This window comes from Bemisia tabaci, chromosome 7, assembly GCF_918797505.1.
Source record: "Bemisia tabaci chromosome 7, PGI_BMITA_v3".
Taxonomy (NCBI): Eukaryota; Metazoa; Arthropoda; class Insecta; order Hemiptera; family Aleyrodidae; genus Bemisia; species Bemisia tabaci.
In genome coordinates this window covers 44,918,566-44,940,991 of record NC_092799.1, presented here as the reverse complement: position 1 = coordinate 44,940,991, position 22,426 = coordinate 44,918,566, and the positions used below count along the sequence as shown (strand labels likewise).

At 40.2% G+C, this 22,426-nt stretch overlaps 1 protein-coding gene across 3 annotated transcripts in view; it reads left to right on the top strand.

Moving 5' to 3' along the window:
• Nucleotides 1-22,426, top strand: part of LOC109039742 (calcitonin gene-related peptide type 1 receptor) — a 164,117-nt gene that overhangs the window by 115,528 nt on the left and 26,163 nt on the right. For all 3 annotated transcript variants that reach the window (XR_011900195.1, XM_072302231.1, XM_072302230.1), the window contains exons 4-5: nucleotides 18,556-18,647; nucleotides 22,240-22,359. Coding sequence is in view for 2 of the 3 variants with exons in the window: in XM_072302231.1 (XP_072158332.1) it covers nucleotides 18,560-18,647; nucleotides 22,240-22,359 (208 nt within the window). In the remaining variant the exon portion in view is untranslated. The remainder of the gene's footprint in view (nucleotides 1-18,555; nucleotides 18,648-22,239; nucleotides 22,360-22,426) is intronic.

The following is a 22,426-nucleotide window of genomic DNA, read 5'->3' as shown; positions in this document are numbered from 1 at the left end:
GTTTGGCTCATGACGTCACCCGAAGCTCATCATCCACTATTTAGGTCGGTCAACAGCCCCCAAAACTGTTGTTCCCTTATAATTGTCCATAAGGGAGTGTTGAATCCACGCAAGTAAAAGGTTCCACCTGTCGCCAAGAGGCCAGTGGAGGGTCTCTTGTCTCTGGAAAGAGCCGTCAAAATTCGGCTCCTTGCTCCACCAGACTTTCGTAATAGCGAAGAGAGCAGTAAGTGCAAAAATGAAGTATTGAGAAACCGGGCTCAGAAGCATCGGATCGGGAAATTTTATTGAAAGAAGCCTCCGTTCTTTCTCAAATTAGTACTAAGAGTCTGTAAGACTTCTGGAAATCGTTTGAATAATTAAGAATCGACTGATTTTATTTCAATTACATAAAAAGGGTATTTTTCATTTTCATACTAGGTTATTGTTAGGCAAGACAGTCGTAAGTGCTATCTACTGCATGCTTTCAGGGTTGCGTTTTGAACACATAACAAACATATTTTCAGGTCAGAAATCGACAGAAGAGGGCGGTACTGAAAGCACTTTTTTCACTGGCTCTCTGGAGGAATATTGTCGCTTACTGCTGTCTTGCCTTAAACTACGTCATTTTTTGCGCATTTACGGCTTTCTCATATGTCTCGTTTTCATGAAAATAAGATGAATTTTGCTGTTTTAGCTATTTAAATGATTTCATCTAAAAGAGGTTAGACATATTTTGAAGGAAACTTGATGTCGAAAATTTGAGATTTACGGCTCTCTTCGCTATCACGGCAGCTTTGCAGACCAATTTGGTAAAGCTATCAGTTCTTGAGACAAGCTTTCAGGTCATAAAACACAGGAAACACATGAAAAGTTTCCAGCTTAAACTCACAAATGAGGCATCAGTGTTATTTACATTAGGCAGTTTAAACCTTCCACCTGACGAAAAAAATATGTTCTTGCGAATCAAATCGGGCAATGAAGTAATTTTAATAAGTGCTTTGCCAGTGCATGATGATATTTTGAAGCGCCTTCCTTCTTTTTTAATGCAACACGCACCGTCATTGAGTACGTATAGTTGTATCAAGATGTTTGCATGAGCTTCGTGTCGCATCGACCAACTTTCATGCGCTTACTTGAGGTATTCTTTAAATAAAATTCTGCAGCAACGTGTGTGGATTATTTCAGATTGATAAGAATAAATAAGTAAATTTAAAATTGCGTATTATGAGCCACGCAAATCGATCGTTTCGGAGTGTACTTTAAACATCCCTGCTGAGCGTGAATTTTGTGCAAGCTAGTAAACAAACAAATAGAACTAATAAAAAACGAACCAGAATCAACCTAACTGCATTATACGTTGACAAAGTTTATTGGCAGATACAGATATTCGAAAGAGGGCGGAAGAGAGGTCCGGAAGGCTTTCCTCAGAAAATTTTTGAGATCCTAAAGGATCAAACATGAGGTTTGAGTCAATTTCGTATGAATATTCAGCAAATATAGGCATCTTTCTTTCTTTTTTTTCCCCTCTTTTCTTCTGTTTTGAACAGACGACGGGGGGGGGGGGGCACTCCCCCTACGCCCTCCTTGGATCCGCCTTTGACTACACTGGAAAAAAACACATTTGATCTAGAGTCCAGACTCTTAAAAACATCGACAAGAAAAAATACTCTTGATTCAATCAGATTTAAGCTTAAATCAAGAACCAAGCCTCTTAATTTGAGCGGATTTCCTTTTGATTTAAGCTTAAATCTGATTGAATTAAGAGTCCTTTTTCTTGTCAATGTTTTCAAGAGTCTGGACTCTAGATCCAATGTGTTTTTTTTTCCAGTGTAAGTTTCTCTCATGTTTATTCTTTTAAATAGAACTAAACAACCTAACGAATTGGAACTTCCCTGAATTTTCCTTAGATCATGAAGAATATAGTTCCGAATTTCAAATCAATATCTCGATCAGTATTCTAGCAAAAAGAATACAAAATAAGAGGAAATTAAGCAACGTCTTGTGTAAGTGGGCTGATCCTGGCTAGATCAGTCAAACCAACCTCACAACATTTGATGGTGCCTAATCCCTTTTCATGTTTTAATTCTCTTGCCGATAACCGAGCAATCTTTTGCACAGAGACTGGACCAAGAATATTCCGTGCAATCTAAGGTGAATTTAGATAAAAGCCTCCAAGCATTATGTTTCATAATTCCCAGTTGAAAGAAACAAAACAAGAAAGAAAGTCACGTGATATGCAGTCAGGCTGATTCTGTTTAAATAGTGCATCCGGTTGACTGTATCTCTCGTATGCAATTCATTCAAGAAAAGTGGATGAAATTTTCCACTCAGGCGCTACAAGATCTACTTCCTCTTGACTTTATTTTACAAAAAAAGCCACGCGAAACGCAGTTGGGCTGATGCTGCTTAAACAGTGCATCTGGTTGGCTGAATCTCTCGTATGCAATTCATTCAAGAACAGTGGATGAAATTTTCCACTTAGGCGCTACAAGATCCACTTCCTCTTCACTTTATTTTATAAAAAAAGCCACGTGAAACGCAGTTGGACGCAGTTCATATTATCGACGGTAACAACAGGCATACCCGATATAGCGCCCTCGACATCGTAAAGATACTTCAAACGCTACACCTTTCCACACACGCGCCGATGTGCTAATTGCCTATACTGCACCTGCCGACGATAAAACCGTGTTACGAGGTGTGCACCGTGCACTGGAAAAAAGAAAAGAAAAGAAAAAAAAAACATTGGATCTAGAGTCCAGACTCTTAAAAACATCGACAAGAAAACGTACTCTTGGTTCAATCAGAATCTAGCTTAAATCAAGAACCAAGCCTATTAATTTAAGCGGATTTTGTTTTGATTCAAGCAAAAATCCGATTGAATCAAGAGTATTTTTTCTTGTCGATGCGCTTTCAAGAGTCTGGACTCTAGGTCCAATGTGTTTTTTTTCCCAGTGCAGTGCATCCGGTTGGCTGTATCTCTCGTATGCAATTCATTCAAGAAAAGTGGATGAAATTTTCCACTACACACATTTCCACAGGCACTACAAGATCCACTTCCTCTTGACTTTATTTTCGGACTTACTGCTCTCGGCGGCGAGACAGCCGTATGTCCTCCCACGGCGCGAAACCCGCGGGTTGGAGATGAGTCTCGCTTCAGCTCCGACGCGGGCTCCGTCGGTGGAACAATGAGTAGCAGTAATCACGACATAATGAAAGCTCGGATGATTTATAGGATTATGGGCGGCGGGCGCGTCGCAAAATAAGAAACTACAACGTGGCTTGGGCCAAGCTCGGATCTGGGGGGAGGGCGGGGGGGATGAGGGCGAAGAGGGGGGCGGGGCGGGGGGCGGGTAACCTAATTTAGTGGAGTCTGGAGGGCTGTGGGACCGTGACAACAGGTTCCAGCCTGTTCCCGACTTCCTCTTTTCCGTCCTCCCCTCGAGTTGCACTCCAGTGACTTGCATCAACTTTAAATTTCCCTTCACTGAATTAAGACGTTATTTTTTAATACACCCGCTCGCGGCCCGGTTCCCACTCGGAGCGCTAGACAAGGGAGCTACTGTGATAAGGATAAAAGCCGTATAGATATCTCCGAGTTGCCAAGTTTTTTTTTTTTTTCTTTCTTTTTTTTCACCTCAAATATACCACGGGAGATGATCTCGCGCTTTACCGTCCGTGAAGTCCTACCCCCCTCCGTCCCTAATCAAGCCAGCCCCAGATACCCGTTGTTTGAGACCATCAAACTCAGGTCACCTGGCCGGGAATCGGACCCGGGACCTCCTGATCATAGAGCATGCGATACAACCACTACACCACAGGAGGTTCTTCCGATGAGCAATTCCGGACGTGTCGTGGTAAGCGTGGCCGGATTCATACATATGCCGTCGAGGCTGCAGTCTGGGGTGGCAAATTTTCGGAGGTGGCAAAAAAATGTAGGAAGAAAAAAACGAAAATAGGGTGCCGCCAAAAACGCTCTGCCGCCGCCGGAAGGGTTGCGCGGCAACACTGCGATCCAATCCAGGAGAAGCATGATAATGACTAAGATAGATACAGAAATAGATGATGAGAGGCTGAAACCTTGCATAAAAAAAATTTGTCGGGTATGCAGTTTACGAACGTATGCGGCGACAAGTCGTGGGAGCGCAGCGTCAAAATCATGACGGCTTGGGGGCGGCAATACGAAAATCCGGCAATAAAGTTAAGATCACAACCAGGTAATGAGGCTGAAATGGAGGTCGTCATTTGTTGCTAGTGTCGCAATTTTTTAATTTGAGTTTTTAAAATCCGAATTTGTGTCGTGTTCATTCGAATGGTTCAGATATACTGACATAACCATGGCATCCCAATTTTCGGCAGAAATATTTAAGGAGAAGATTAGCACAAGTTGTTTTAATCAAGCCTCTTCGTATGCGGACAGAAAAATCAATACACTGCTCTCATAAAAACAGAATTATAGTATTGTGTCTAGGCACTCTCCTCGATTAGAATCCACCTAGAGAATAGGAAAATTATTGAGCCATGTACAACCAATCACAAAAATTACCTGATGTTTGGTAACATTTCTCCCTGGTGAATCTCTTACGAGTCTTTTCATGTTCATACAGACTAAGTAACTACATTCTGTCGGTGCGAATATTTTTACGATGACAGATAATCTACGAGTATGATGTTTCTGATGAAATGAGTCCATACTAAAAATCCTCCGGCAGCTAGGGTGTCCCTATTCGAAAATATGTGACCCAATATGATCGTCTACTTATGACGATTAATTCAGGCAGAAAATTGACCGCCAGCAGCCCAGGTTCACTCACTAGTTAATTAAATAGATTTCAATTCATGCGGAAAATATTGGCTCTGATATTTTGGTGCATTTCATTTCAATTAGAGATGCTAGTAATATTTTTACATTAAGATCGTTGCAACGTTTTGGGATTTATTTACAAATGCAATGTGTGCGCTCGACTTTGATCAACATTTTTAAGATAATATTTTCTTCCCAAGGCAGAGAAGATCTACTAATTAGCATAAAATTTTTTCTTCGCATATTTCAAGTTTAACCTTTGCCTTATTCTGATTAAAAAAACCCCATAACATGGTGAAGGATTAAAAATCAATGAGATTGACTCTTACGTAAAACTCTTAGTAAAAAGAATTCTTAGTTTATTTGGAACTACACTTTTGCCCAAATGTTTTTAAACATAATGTTTGTATTTCTAAAGAGAATATTTAAACATTTAAAATAACAGAAAAGTGATTTCTTTGAGAAAAAAAAAATCAATGATATGTTGCTCAAGATAAGGACATTCAATCCCGCGCTTGAATGGTATGGACTAAAACATATTTCATCCGGTAAAAAAATCACAAGATATGCTGCATCTTGCAAAAATTCAGAATGACCCTTGCTGTAAGAGCTCTTTAATTTTTCAGAACAAGGAAATTGATGCATAACCACAATTGTCTGAGCTAGGTCACCTCTGCTTTTGAAGTTGACTGAATGAAAATGTCAGAAAATGCGGTCATTTTGCATCCTCTGAATTAATAAGAAACATTTCCATTCTACGTCATACAATATTCTCTTTGGTTTGGAATACCACGTGGCTCGCAACAGGGAGAATATTGCTACGAAATCTCTCCATTTATTGCGAATAAGCCACAATAACCATATTTGAAGGTACCCTCTTTACTTTTGAGGCTACGGTCATATGAAACGAACATGAACTATTAAGGTGGTTTGTTGACTGTTTTATTGCGTTTATGTCAATCCAAAAGCTTGCAACTTTTATGGTCCTTTCAAAATTTCCCAAATATTTCAATAAGCAGAAAAATAGTAAGAATCACACTCAAATGAAAGCGCCCTTTTGATATTATTCAAATACTCGTATTTTCTAAGTCCACGTTGTTTCAGGATGTAGGGAAGAGGGCTTGAAGGCGATCAAGCCTCTAAATCCTGCAACATTACGCAGATAAATTTTGAAAAAATAAAACATTTTGTTGAAAGCTGACGCATCGAGCGAAAAAGAAAAGGAAGGAGAATAAATGAAATAATGAAACAACAAGATAGGAAGAACCGGGGTGATTGTGGTCCACTGAAGTTTTTATTTTCGCCTGGAATAGAACCCGGTACCACAGGCACAGGAGCAATATAAAAACGAATCCGCTAACCACTAGACGTCAGTGAACAGTCAGTTAGTGATGTTATTGCTTGCTTGCTTGCTGTCTTTGAGTCACGCTGGTTTATCTACTCCATTTTTACCCGCACTGAAATCTGGAACACTCCTGCAATTTATCCTTCTCCCTTTTGCAATCAAGGAATACTATTGACATGGCAAATAGAAATCAAAACGAATTTAGTGCGATAAAAACGACCAAACACACGATTTTGTCCTAAAAATTAGTACAAGGGAAAATTCTTCTATCGTATAGTGTATACCAAAATTACTTTATTGCTCGATTTGACTCGAGAGGACTCAGGTTTTCTGTTAGAAAGAAGTAAGAGTTTACGTAGACAGCACCCGTTATTTTTCAACACAGCAGTTGACTGCAGAAAATCCCGGATCAATCCTGATGCAATACTGGATCATCCGTCGTATTTTATTTAAAACTAGCAGGAAACCCGTGCTACGCACAGGAAAACCCCACCATCAGCAATCACTGTGATTAGTGATCAGTTACTAATTGTGTTTCTGAATTATCGTCTACTATTTCAAAATTGGCGAGACACACTGGAGTGATAAAAAAGTAGAAATTAGTAGTATGCTGCTATTTTGGTCTGTTCTTCAGTAAGCTCATATGATAATTGTAATAATCAAAAATACCCAATCAAAAGTTGGTTATTTTCATAAAGATTTGATACTTTTGTCAGTTCAATGTTTAATTGAAGTTAGCTGGTGAGTTTCAGCCGCGAAAATTACGGGATTTAACCAGCGGTTTCGTTTAATTCTCAGCAATGACGGGTTTGTCATCTACATCGCGGAGAAAACTTGATTTTTCCAGGGATTTTGTAAAACAAATTAGAAATTACACGATAATCACCACGGTATCACGGCAAATACGTCGTGTTCCTAGCGAATTTCTAAGATCATTATAATTAATTGCGAGTTATTCACATCAATATCGTGGCATACACGCGAATTTCTGACTCAATTAAGACTACGTAAATGTGCGCATACAACGCATAAACATCTGTTGCTTGGGATGGGCGGAAACGTATGATTTTCCTTCAATTTTGTATGATACCACATACCCACTCCGGTGTTCAAATAGTTTCTCGCTTCATTTCAAGCAGGTGAAGAATGTCGGAGCGATGTTCTGTTTGCTCCGCTGTCGCTGTCAGCACCGCGACTACAGGCGCAGTGTGACCGAGCCGTCAGCACAGTATAGAACGCCTTCAATCTAGCAAGCGGCAATGTGCGCAGAGGAGACCAACGAATTACACCTCTAGAATGGCCGCGAGATAGCAAACCTGCGTAACGCGCATGGGCCGGTTTTTGAAGGCAGGAGGGGGGTGGGAGCCCAAGTATAGCTAACCTCAATCTCCATTTCTGCTGCGTCTTGCCCATAAGGATTACATGTGAAAATTTCAACCTTTGTAAACTTTCATTTTTTTGAGGTTTTCTTTCAAAGTTCCTATTTTTTGAGTAAAGAAAACCTTTTGAGGTGCGATTGAAAAGACTACGTCAGTCTCTTTATTCTATGCCAATGAACAGACAGATTTTCCAGATTTTCACATCTCTGAGAGGGTAGCCCGGCAACGGAGGCACGAGTCGGAGCTCGCAAAAATCATGGCGCGGCGTTTCCAACAGCGCGACGCCGAACTCGTTCCATCCTCCTCGCACTCGTTGGACGCCGAACTCCTTCCATCTTCCTCGCACCCGTTGCGCGCACCATAAGAACACACGTAAAATTTATCAGCTGTCTTCGAGCGCGAGCCGCGGAAATCGCTCCATCTCGCTCGCACTCTCTCTCGCACCCGTTGTCCTTACGGGAAAATCGACCCGCGCGGACCGCGATATCCCGCGAACCGGCGGGCGGATCGCGAAATCCTCCCTTATCCGGCGCCTCGGGGTAGAGAGGGATCCCAGTGCGGAATCTCAGGGTCACACGGCCTCCCGTTCACGAGATCCGCTGATACGTGAGTCAGTGAGTGAGTCAATCAACGTGAAGTCTGCTTTATTAGTATAGATAGATTTTGATAAAGGAAGATGCACTGGACCGTGTAAAGCAAAAAGAAACCATACCTTCATCATCCTTTAACCAAATTTAATTGGGAAATTAATTCTTTTGAATGAAAACGATTGTGCGGATTTTTGTACAAATTTCAGTGAATTTCCTGCAAGGTGAAAAGCAAATTCCTTACATTTTCAGCTACATTCCTTAGCTAATGTGGCTTGGTTCCTTTCTGCTAAACGCGCACCGAAAAAAATGGATTGCTGATTTAATAATTCAGTTGTTGAAAAAATGACTGCAATGTTTCAAATGTACATTTTACAATATTGGAAAGCTGTTTTAGCCACGGGGGTGGTTAAAGTAGCATTTTTGTTGTTAAAGTAGCATTTTTTTGTTATAAAATCTACATTGAAACATTGCAGTCACTTCTTTTAACAACAAAATTGTTAAATCAGCAATTTTAATTTTTCCGAGCGGTATCATTTTGGTTCTTAACTTTGAACTCTATCTAGAGGTCTATCCCCTCCCAAATTTCCCTGGCGCATAAGGAGAAAAAGACACTGTAAAGTGTAAATATTTATGGTTATGAAACTCTTTTTTTATGTTTAAGTATTTTGCCACGGTGTGGCGTCCGGTTCATTTTACCTCATCCGAGGCCGTGTCCAGGGGCTGTAATTTCCCCCGCTCGGAGCCACGAGGCCACTGCGACCGTCTTTTATGACCTGCCCTCCCCCCTTCCCACCGCTCATCCTTACCGCGGCTTCCGCCCCTTAACAACATTTTAAATTGAATATAAAACTTTCAACTCAGCCTCCGAAACGATTCAATATCCGCGTCCACCCGACCGCCACGCCACGTAATTCCGTCAACTCGACGCACTGTACCGTAACATATCGAGTTCTACATGTTCGTGTAAATCCTGACTCCATGTCAAAAATACGTGTCCCCGGTTTGAAGCGAGGCTTGGGAGCAGGGGAAAATGCGCTCTGCTGACGACACGTCGTGGCCGGTAAAATTGTCATGTGTAAAAAATAAATATGTACAAGACTCACTTGCACATTTATTTTTATTAAATTTGAGGATCCTCGAAACGCGTTCAAATTTAATAAAATAATAGTGCAAGTGAGTCCTAAACTTATTTATTTTTCACATATTAAACTTATGCTGACCTCATGAGTGTTTCTGCAAAATTGTCATAGTCTGTAATAGATTAAAATGAATAATACTCTTTTCTCATATTGAAGGTAAGTCGAATCATTAGATTTGTTGATTGTGTCAAACGACGCTCTAACTTGGAATAAGAGTAGTTTTTAGAGTCAAATGTTTTGAAACATGGTCAAATTTGACTTGAAATTAAAGTCAAAGTAGACTCAATTCCCCTTAATAATATTTATGGCCAAAAGGCGGAAGCCGGTACCTTCAATACGGTTTTTCAAAATCTCCGCTCCTATTTTATTTTTTTAAAAGGGAACAAACCAACTTTACCTACAGCTTGAAATGTATACGGAATATTCTCCCAATAGACAAGAAAAATTAAGGGAGTTTTCAGGAAATTACTTCGCTCAGTTTTCCAAAGAAAAAAAAAAAATGTAAAATAAATGTAAATTTAATGTGTAATAAATGTAATAATACGTGTAAAATATGACAGAAAGTCTGCAAACGTCTCAAACGGAGGTACGCAGTTTCGGAATCTAGCGCATCGACATGTGGCTGGGACTGAGAGAGCACAGAAAACAAAACGCCTTCAATTTTTGCGTATGCAACAAGGACATCCATAGAGCACGAATAGTTGCGTCAATGCCTGATCATCGACGGAACGAAGCGAGAGTGGCTCGACGCGCATTGAAGATGAAAACGCGTCAATTTAGACTCTACTTTTTCAAGTAAAATTGTATCTTTAGTTCGATTTATTTGACTCTGAAGTCAAGCTCCATTTCGATGACTATGCATAGACGATCATCATAAATCGGTAGTACTGGTTTCCACCATTCTAATGCATATGAGACAAGCTGCATCCATCGAGGTAGACTCTTTCATCCTGAATCGATAATTGACAATGGATTTTAAGGGAGGAAAAACTGGACTTCATTTTGCAATTTGGACCGATACTGCCGTGCAACGCAAAAACGCCAGAAAAACTTGTGTACCTTGCAAAAATGTTTTTACAGAATTCGTTCGCAATTACTATCAAGAACTTAACCTAAAAATTTGAGGTGCATGGGTAAAACAATATTTATTTTATAAAGTGTTAAGTTCCAAAAAACGAGGGAAAACTTTGATGGATTTACCGCGTCCTTGCTCAGCACGGTAGTATAAATTCTGGCTCATCTGAAAAAACACTTATATGCATAGAGAAACTAATGGCATATACGTTGTTTTTAAACCGAGCCGGAATTTATGGTTCCTGATTGCAAAATGTAATCCAACTGTGTTACCAATTTAAGATTATCACCACTGCCCATTTTTCTAAGCTCACACTCAGAATAGCACTTTTCCAGCCCGAAAATGATAGCACGCGAGTTGTGTAAATGTGTAACAGCAAGCGACCGGGAAGCGAAGGAAAAAGAAATTTGAGTCCCGTCAACGATTGCGTGGGTCAAAATTCGCATGGGGGAAAAAAATGATAGGATTGAAAACGAAATCGAAATAACGACACATTCCGTCAAGCTATTGTGATGGATTGCCGGAACTAGAATTATTTTCCGCACGTGATGAATGAGTAGTGAGAGGTCCCAAAACACAGACCTTGTTTTTTTAGGGAGCCCGAGCATAATGACAAAGTGATGGAATGTGTAGCCAAGTGAAAACTATTCTTCGTGCCGAGACTGACCATCGCAAGAGCGCGATGAATATGGCTCGCGCCCTTGATCGTGTCACAACGGAATTAATAACTGCGAGCTTCACCGGAGTCTTTGTGACTGGGCGCCGGGCGGGAAAAAACTGAAGACTTTCGACTGAAGGCTTGGTCACTGGGTTTTGTCTTCTCGTTTCTTTCATTCCTTCATGCTTTTATATCAAACTCTCGAGTACCTATCGATGCCCCTATTCGAAAAATGCGAATTTGAATGGGTCAGTTATGCTTGTCATAGAAACTTTTCTTGATGGTCTACGATTATAGACTGGCAAGAATAACGAGATCTTCCAATATTCTGGTTTCTAAGCCAAATGGGAGGCTGAATAATGGTAATTAAGAGAATAAGAATAACTTCATCTTTCACGATTCTAGTTTCTGAGTCAAATGAGAGGCTAGGTGCAAAAGAACAGTATTTGCTATTTTGATAAATACGTGTTGGAAGTTTCGAAATTATATGGTACCTTCTGACGGAAAGAAAGTTCAAACTGACTTTTAAATTGCAATTTGGGAGCGAACTCTTCACTGGAAAAAAAAGCACATTGGATCTAGAGTCGAGACTTTTAAAAACATCGACAAGAAAAATTACTCCTCATTCAATCAGAATCTAGCTTACATCAAGAACCAAGCCTCTTAATTTCAGCGGATTTCGTTTTGATTCAAGCGAAAATCCGATTAAAACAAGAGTACTTTTTCTTGTCAATGTTTTCAAGAGTCTGGACTCTAGATCCAATGTGTTTTTCTTCCCAGTGTTCACACAATATGCGTCAATAAGACTAGTTTTACTTGAAATAATTTCTATCTTAATTTTTTCTAAGGTGAAGATTTCTCATAAGGAGCCCCTTTTGGTTGCACTGATTCTGAATTCTAAGGGCCACCAAGATATTTGGATTTTCTATATGCTTCGCTCAGATAACAAAATGAAAATCTGTTGAGTTAAGGGGCTTATATTAATGATTGTGGATGCAAAGAGCGTTTAGCTCGAAGCTTAATTGAAAAAATAAGGACGATGGAACTTTAAGCACGTTTACAGTGCTCAACGAGGTAATGTACCAGTGATGCTCAAGTTGCGAACCGAGACAGGAGCTCGCTCACGTATGTGATTAATCCATCCGTTTGAGCAGCTAGTTGATTTCACAAGTAGCACGTACTGCATCCGCCGATATGTGTGGTGACTGCGCTCCCGCTCAAAGCGAATCGGCGAACATGTGGCGAGCTGAATGAAAGCTTCATCAGAGCGAGGTTTGTGCTGAGTCTCTGGTTTGCGGTCAACTCCCCGCGACGAGAATCGCCTCAAACTCCCGTCTCTGAAGGGACAATCATCCATTTACCATTAGGTCAGTCGCCGGGATATGAAATGAAGCACCGTGTTGCATGATTTTGCATTCGAGTCTCGTAAATATAAGATCGGATTTAAGGTGATTCGATGGACGCTGGATTTCGTGTCAGAACGAGATGCGCAACATCGCATCGATTACTTCCAATTTTCAGCTGCTTGTCATTTTTCTCGAATTTTGAGATCGTAATTCTGTTGTCGGGAGACTTGTTTTACCAATTTTGATGGATAAATTTAACGTAATGAAGGGGTGGTTTTACTGGAGGAAAAATATCGAATTCGAGTGCAGCTTCGATATCAGTATTGAATGCGATATTTTTCCTCTAAAAAAACCACCCCTTTATTACGTTGAATTTGCCTATCAAAATTGGTAAGTGAACTCTTTAGTCTCCTGACAGCAGAATTGCGATCCCAAAATTTGAGAAAAACGACGAGTAGCTGAAAAATGGAACCAATCGATGCGACATGTATCGCATGTCGTTCTGACACAAAATATGGCGTCCATCGAATCACCTACTAGTTCGTCAGCACTTTGGAAAGCAATTTTTTAGTTGTTGATCGATCAAATGATAACCTATGGATTTTAGAACATTTCTTAAAGATTCCCGAGCATTACGTCACACTATGATACATCGAGTATTTGCACATTTTTTATATAAAAATATGTTGAAACAGCTCGTTTTAATCGCATTGACTCTTGTTTTGCGATATTCACTCGGGACGAACCTACTTTCAAAGTTATTTTAAAGTTTTGCTCGGTAAAATTTTATCTATGAATACCTGGCGTTCTGTACATGCTTGAGATTTCTCGAGTAATCTCCTAAAATCGAGAAATCATCAGTTGAACAATCGACTATCGAATCGTTTTCTTAAGTACTGTAGACCGACTTTAAAAGCAACTACTGCAGCACAGCATAACACCACACAACACAGGAAGAGCACAGGAAATGCCGCTTGTTGATGACGGCGCAGAGATACAATTATTCGTGCTTGGTGGATGTCCGTGTTGCGTCTGCAAAATTGAAGGCGCCATGGCGCTCGGTAAGAACTCGCAATGCTCTGCTCTGTGATGCCAATGTGTGGCTTCGATTCGGGGTGGAAGTTACAAACGTCAAAATGTCACTAATTGTCCAGGCATTTCATTAAATGCCTGATATGACTAATTGCCTGTGACTTAAACACTTTCTTTTTCTTGTATGTATTCGAGTATGTGTAAAACCGTGAAAAGGATAGAATAAATAGTAGTACACGCTCTCGCTCTAAGTGATAAATTTTTTGATGAAAACCGTATGATCGTATAAAAATAACACGAAATTGAACTGAGAAAAACATGCAAATTCATGCAGAATTGAGAAAATTCTGGAAAGAACTCAAAACCAGACTCGGGAGCAAGACGTTGAAAATCGTGCAGCGAATGAACAGATCACGAATCCGGGCTTACGAATTGGCAGATATGGAGCGGCACTACGGAAGTCAGAATAACAGAGATAGCGGTAATGCAGAAGGAAAATACTCTTCTTGACCTCCTCAGTTTTAAGTGAAACTTCATTGCACCGAGATAACATCACACGCTGCAGCGTTGTGAGAATGAACATCGGGAGGGTCGGCCATATAACTTATTCAGTGGAGACTTGCAAGCATCAAATGCGGCAGTTGTGCTGACCCGAATTCTTGATTGAAATGACAAACGGATTGGAAAATTTGCGCTTGTAATGTGGCAAGTCACATAAGTGAAAAATTTAAGTTTTAAAATATCTTCAGATTACTGTGAAGTATTGGGCTTGGAATGTGATGAAAGCTACCCCTGCATTGAGGCATCGAAGAGATATGAGAGCGAGCCATTTTTATTTGAGGGGCTTGGAGGATAAGGCGCGTAAGTGCGTTTTAGAAAACATTGAAATATTCATGATTTCAAGTAATACTAGTCTTTAAAGCGTACTCTGTGAAAAATTTGCTCCCAAATTCTAATTAAGTATTTAATAAGTATTAAGTATTGATATCTTTTTTCAAAAATGAAGTATCTTTGATAGCGATATAAAATTAAAAATTAACGTTCCGGCCCATGTCATCAATCTTCTGCTCTTTAAGTACCATGTTCGTATGATATAAAATGTCTTCACCGAGACTGTCTGCATTTTTTCCTGGTCCTCTCTTCCTCTGACTTTTCTCGTCGCTCCGCGTTTTATTGACTTTATTTTCTCCCGAAGAAAAAACACTTTAATTTAATTTTTTCAATCCTTCTTTTCACCGAGGACTTTGAGAGAGCGGTCTGGAAAATCGACGAAATTAATGTTCTCGCCGCGTGTGGGGATAAGGCACAAGCCTCGAGGCAATTTGACACTCCGAGGAGATAGCTTACACGGTGTGCCGCGTTTATTTTTACGCTTGCTCCTGACAAATCAAGACCGTTATCGATCATGGTTCCTGTTTGTCCTCGGTAAACATTATCCTTCGGAAGAGGCTGTTGGAGTCGACGCTCTGTAGATTCAATTACACCGTCAAAGTGCTCACACGTTTATCCCTCAATTATTTCGGAGACTCAATGCGAAATGGCCCTTCAATAATGGACCACTAATCAGCCAAAGTATAAGAATTAGCAAAAGGAAAGCAACGCAATTTTTCGGGAAATTGAGTTAAGAGGCCGTCGTTCATAAAATACGTTACGCTCTGGAGGGGGGGGGATTGTGGAAAGTATTACGTAATTTTTTCTAAGCATTAAAAACGATAGGGCCTCCGTTACATTCCAGATATTTAAAATGAAACATGAACCCCATGTTATTTTCCGTAACGGCCCCAGAAAGTGGGAACCAGTCGAATCAGCCAATCAGAGAAAAATCGTAAAAGTAGGATGTGCCATTCGGGCCGCAATTCATGTTGCAACTATTGTTTTCTCTTTGCTTCAAGCTGCAGAACATCCAACATTTCTTATATGGTATTATAGATTTCTGAACTGTTTACATACCTTAAAAACTGAGAGGCTCCCAGGCTTAAATGGCTACATCGCGTTAAATAATGGATTCCACGTTTTGTCGCTAACACATACATTGTAAGTTTTGCATTTTTCTGTATTTTTCTATACTTCTCTTTCCCCGCTCCCAGTAAGTTCAAGCAGGGGCTAAGGCAAACCACATGAATTTCTAAATTATAATAAGAAATTGCAGTCTCTAAGTTATCACCTTGAAATAATTATTTTAGACCTTAAAAGTCTAAAGTATGAAATATCATATGAACTGTATTTTGCAATTTGGACCTATAAATTCCGGCCCGATTTAAAAACAACGTATGTGCCATTAGTTTCCCTATGCACATAAGTGACTTTTCAGATGAGCCAGAATTTATAGGTCCAAATTGCAAAATGCAGTCCATATATTAGTGGAGGCTGTGCCGTATGGCCAAAAAAAGAACAAATTAATTTCAAGAAATTTATGGTTAAATTTCTTCAAGTAATTTAACTGAAGAACAAAAACGTATCTCCTACTTACATTATATTTTCCTAAAATAGAATTTTTATTCATCAATTAAATGCGAATAGTGGAAAAATTTCAAAATCATGAGGTGAAAAACGATGACTCCGCGAGTCTAAACACAGAGCGGAGCGGCTTACCGGCGCCTACAAACCTAACAGGGATACTTCACGCATTGCGCGATGCGTGAAGTATCCTGTTAGGTTTGTAGGCGCCAATGCGCGTGTCGCGTTGATCGCCCGCGATGCGTAATGTCGCACTCAGAAATTCGGGATTAAAGTTAAAAAACGAAACCCAACTACGTCTCTCCTATCTTAAGCACTCTTAAGAAAAATTTAGCACTCGGAGAAAACACTTCAATCGTGGAAAAAGCAGAAATTATTTTGACGCTCGATTTGGTTTAAATAAATCTAGGGTATTTTCCTATAACGGAGAATTTGAATGAACTAACATAAAAAACGCAAGTTTCTTTCGTGTGAGATGGATTCGAAAACGATCAACGTATAAACCGTATTCTACCTATAGTTCATTTTCTACTTCCTATTCAGGCGGCTAGTCACTTGAAATGAGATAGTGGGAAACTTTGTGTATCACTTAGCGGGGCTAGATTTTCAGCGCGTGTAAATATTGTTCAGCCTGGAACTATGATACATAGCAACAATTTTCACAATGTTAAGAACGAGAGTGGGTACAAGTATACCTCTCATATTGCAGATGTTCACATTAAAGTATAGTCATTAGTGCTGCTTAAAGGAGACGAAACGCAGTCGCTCCGCGCATTTGAAAGATTAACGCAGCTCAGATTCAATCTCCCTTAATTTCATCGTCAGAAACGGCAAAGGAAGACGCTCATTGAGTATAAGCCGAAACCATCGTTCCCTCATCCTTGTTTCATGTTTCATCTACACACTGATCCTCCAGCTCCCCGAAAGATCCCTTTAATCTTGACCAATCCCAGGCTCCCATCCTTCCAGTTCAACAAACTAGCTTTTTAAGAGCGGGGACTGAAAGCAGGTTCCCCGTTCTCCAGTTTTATCAGCAAACGTGTACACTCCGAATTGAGTTGCGCTCCGAGTCAATTGGACGCATTTCTATCAAACGGAACTATGTGCATTAAGACATGAGCCCCGAGACCCATAGGAATATATGCATTACAGGGCTCACGTCACAATGCACTTAGTTCCGTTTGATGGAAATACGTCCAATTGCATTATATACCAGGATCGACCGAGAATACGGAACCGCAAATCACTGGCATGTTGAAAATGTGGAGGAGTCGCTCCGTAAAAGTGAGAGAGAGAGAAGAGGGTGGTTCCGAGCAAGAAAACAAAAGTTCTAATGTTGATAAGAGCCGAGAGCGCTGTTGCCGGACGGTGCGACTTGATGACGAGTTTTTCCGGCGCTGTCTCGGAATTTCGGGTGCGATTAGCGGTCGGCGCGCCGTGGGACCTCGGGGAAAAAATGATAAAAGTTTGAACGGAAATTAAACATAAACGCAGCCGGAAACCAGCTGACGGAGATTCCGAGTCCACGTCGACACGTCTACAGATCTTCGGCCGCCTCATATCTCGCATCTCGCGGAAGAACTAAGTGAAAGATGGCTATTGTCGTCGAAAGCGCTATTATCTCTCGGTCGGTCTCTTGGTATTACAACATGCATTTTATTGTTGAACCACACGGTGCTTGTATAGGGAAAGTATGGACTTATCGGAACATGGAGCTACAAACTGATTTAGTGACTACGTCATTCGATATAATATCGAACTCTTGGTTCAAACAAAAACAAACTAAAATAACCTCATGTACGAATCCTTCGCCATGAGTGGACTGCATTTTTCAAAAAGGAGCCAGAGGAATTGCGATGATACTAAGATTGTGCATTTTCATCATTTGCAATAAAATTACTGAAACCATGAAAAAATGTGAAATTTACATTGTAATTTTATCTTAAATTTACAGTTTTTAGCAAGTAAAATAGAAACTGTTAATGGATAATCAGGTTTTTCTTCCAAGACAAAAGAAGTTGCACAGTCTCAGCAACATTGCAATGCTCCTTTTTGCAAAATGCAATCCAGTTAATTGTGTGAATTTATTACAATTTAGTTATTGGCCGGTCATAAATCCATTAAGAAGTCATTAAACACGAGAAATTTTGATTGTTAGAAACGCTTGGTCGCATCTTACAACCACGGTACAAAGGGTGCGGATCAGAAACAAGGTTAGGTATGTGTTGGTTCACATTTGGATTGCATTTTGCAGAAAGGAGCCAGGAGAGTTCCAATGTTGCTAAGATTGTGCAAATTTCTTTGCCCTGCTAATATAAACTGATCATCACTATGAGTATTATCTTTACTGCCAATAAACTATGAATTCAAAAGGAAAATTCCATTTGTAAATTTGATTGTTTTCATTATTTCAGTACTTTTATTGCAGAGAATGTATGTTGCACAATCCTAGCAACATTGGAATGCACTTGGTTCCTTTTTGCAAAATGCAATCCATTTGAACTATGACCGAAGATTTTTATAATTAAGCATTTCTTTGAAAGATTCTTTCTTTGGGGATTTTAATACGAAAAATAAAACCTATCAAGTGTTTTACTAACTTCTGGAACAAAGGGTAGTAATAATTTCAATGATGAGTAACCTGGATGATTTGAGTGGATAGTCTGATGATGATGATTTGAGTCTTCATTATTTATCTATAGTTTGTCGGAAAGAACTGATTTCCTACATTTGTATTTCTGATTTCAGATAAATGGTCAGCTTATACGATGGTCACTCGTCAGAAGCACTGATAAAGGAAAGGGAGGAAGCATGTGAAAAAGTGCCTCACAATGTGACAGGTCAGGCAAGTTCCACAAACTTAATTTTTTATTATTTTTTGTCGCTTGACTTAGTTATATTATTTAAGAATAACGATGATAATCATTAATCAAGCACAGAACAGACTCAATTTAGAGAATACTGAGTTGAAAAATTAGTCAACTTTCCTTCAATGATTGCTGAAAATTTTCGTGGTTCCTATTCGGCTGTTTTATAGTAACCATTTTTTATTGCCCAGGAGCCGAAGCCCCCCCCCCCCCCCTCATGTCACCATTGGTGGGTAAAAGGGGGATTCTTACTTTGGAGGTTGAAGTTACGTCAAAATTTTGACATTATTTAATCGAAATCAAAGATTACGGAAAACTGAAACCTCATCGACATGAAGCAATCCACAATTGGCCCATCCGTGTCCGAATTAATGACCCGAATATGGTGGGAGACAGAATCTCCCTCAAAAAATGTTAGCTCGCTAAATTTAGGGGAGGGCGTGGAAGAAAAGTTGTCCTCATGGGTAATCGATCCCAAAATATCCAAATTAAATAATCCCATAACCCCTCAAAGCTTCGCTGGTGGGGCATGGATCATGGAGTTTTGGTTCCCTCAAGTTCCCCGTCGGCAAAGTCTTGGAGGAAGGGGCCAGGGTGGCATGAAACGTAAGAAAGAAATGAAAGATTGGAAATTTCAGTGAAATATTTTATGGAATTTCTCGAGGCTGTGAAATATTTCATATTATTCAGGAACCATAGTATGCAACCCGCGCTCAAACACACAAAAATAGAAGAAAGTCACAAGTTTTACATTTTACGAGACATGAAAAGGAACCGGTATTTTTCAGTATCTTTAATAAATTTTTTGAATTTCATGAAATATTTCACGTGAAATTTCAAAATTTTATTTTTCATGAAATTTTGCCATCCTGAAAGGGGCTACGAGACCGTCAAATTCAGATCTTTTCGAGGCAATTACCCATGAAAACATCTTTTTCCGAGCCCCGACGTTAGTTTAGTGAACAAGACGTTAATTAAGCCGTTCGTGACGTTAGTTGTATATAATCGGCCGAATTTGGATTTCTAGATAGCCATTTAGGTTAAATTGCAGCACTCTTTGATCTCAAAGGAATAAAATCAACATTTAACGTAAGCACCGACTTTTAAAGTGAGGATCCCCTTTTTACTCTCGAAGAAGGGCCTGGAGGAGGGGGCCCCAGGACGATAACATTCGGATCTCTTGAGCTTTACTCTCTGCTCACCTCCGCTGTGCCCGAATTCTTCCAACCCAAAAGAACTGACAACAAAGCCTGGCACGTGTGGTTTAGAATACCCTGTATATATTTTGGGAATTACTGTTTTTCAATTTCCATCGATAAATCTCTTAACAAAATCAAGCAGGTCTCTTATTCCGACGTTTTCCGTTGCCTTCGCTTCCGTCCGGGCGAAATGAAAATTCTGCAGTGAGAATGCTTGGAACCAGACACGATTCTCTACTTGCCGTTGATATGTTCTCCAACTAGTTTAGGATGGAACCGTTGCCAGTCCGTGGAAAAATACCGAATTTTCTAAGTGACTCTTTAGTCGGGTAATTTCCAGTGGCAAGTTGTAAACCATGGAAAATACATCCGAATTACGGCTGCTCATGAAAAGTTATGTTACGTCTGATTGGATGGGCAAGCCATGCACTAGCCGGCACGTCTTAAATCCACTTGCATCTCGTTCTTCGCGCGTTTCTTTAAACGTGCAGGCATACCAAGAGAGCGATTTAGATGCTAAAGCACGAGTTCCCTTTACTTGGGACTTTCTAGAGAGGCGGGAAAAAGCTAGGTAGTCACCACAACTAGTGGCTGGTGCTGATTACTTTTCAAGGGTAGTTTTTAGCTGTTTTACCGGGAAAAAACAAGCGGGAAAGTTCTAATACATTCGTATTACAGGAACGCTCAGCTGCCCTCTATATAAGATTATAAGTGCGTTTTTAAGTTCCCCAAAGAAGATGAGCACCGATGAGATGAAAAAACTCACTCACCAAAGTTTCAACTACCGGTTTTGAGAAAACTACACTACCACTAAAAAAAATAAAGATAAACAATTAGAGAGATGAAAATATAGAAAAACGATTATCGTCCTCCAAGCTTTAACATTAGAAACGTTCGATAAAGGTATCGCAGATTAATCTATTCTAAATATGTTAGGTCTCTCTTCGCCATCTTTTTGATGAGCTGGTGCGTCATTTGAACGCATTGCCATTAGTATACTAGAATTTTAGAGGCACGTTGAATGCAAAAAGCGCTCCCTACCCATTGAGCGCTTCAAAACCAGAAATTTCTCGCAGTTATTTAGCAAATTACCTTACATTTTCTGGAGGGACCAAGTAAATATCTGAGGGATCAACCCTCCTCCCCTCCTCCCGGTATCCTCTCAGTTTCGCCCATGAAAGGTATTAACAAGTTTTGATGTGAGTTTCACTTATTTCGACTAAGAACAAGCGGTTACCCGCTCACTCTCATCAGATAAATTGTGCCGGTGATGGAGGCCAATGGAAGCGCAATGATTGATGACTTGGCGTTAGACGAGTCGGCTGCAGCCGGAAGTACTTACTTAAGATGAATATTCGCGTATTTTGCGAAAGTGCAAGCTACGACAAATCATTTTCTGAGAGCGACGCCAGGCACATCTTCACACATTCAAACACTTTCAGATTCAATCATAAAAGCACTGTGAATAATATACTGAGAGGATAATGGTTCTCATATCGTCACCTTTCGGCCAAAGTATCAAAAGCGCCGTGCGACGTTTCAAAATTTCCGCCGCCATTTTATTTTTTCAAATTTTGAGGGTTTTTTGCATGTGTACCACTCTACTGCTCAGTAAAAACACAAAATATAATACAAAATTAAAGTGCTTCGGGAATCAATAAAGTTGACACAGAGTCACCTTAATATTTACAAAACACACATTATATTTTCCCTCAATACAATTTTTTCCCCCATCAATTTAAAGGAGAATAATGAAAACATTTCAAAATCATAATGTGAAAAACGATGACTCCGCAAGTTTAAACACAGAGCGAAGTGGCGCGGCATGCTGCCGGCGCGACACGCTCGCTGTCGCCTTCAAACCTAACAGGGATACCTCACGCATTGCGCAATGCGTGAAGTATCCGTGTTATGTTTGTAGGCGCGCCAATGCGCAGGTCGCGTTGGTCGCCCTCACCCATCGCGCCGCGGCGCTTCAAGCAACTATTTCGCAACAGAGGTGTTGCACGGTATCCTGCGAAATTGAAGGCTCTCTAACGCATCAAGAATGACAGGCATCCTTTAAGAGTACGGAAATTTTCTCGCAAAATACATCAAGACACTACGGCACAAAAAATGAGCGGTAGTCCAAAACAGGTGCGCGGGGAAAAAAATCGTAAAAAAAAAAAAATGTCCTATAACCCGTGTAGATTTTGCTGAAGCCTTGGAATTTCCTCAGAATCATTTACATACCGCACGAGGAAAAGGAGAATAAATTTAAAATTGTTTTATTCGGTCGTGAAAATTTGCAATGACACTTGCTTGAATTTTTCCAATGACACCATGAAGTGAGTGTAACCTATGTTCATACAGAAATTCTGTTTCAGAGAGCCAAGTGCCGTTGTGTCCGAAAGAATTCGATGGGTGGACATGCATTTCTGCTACTCCTGCGGGGCATGTCGCACAGTTTCCCTGTCCCTATTTCATTTACGGATTCGATCCAAAACGTGAGTCGCTTATTTTATTTCGTTGAAAATAGAACCTCTTTGTAGCTATTCAAAACTGAATCTGGTC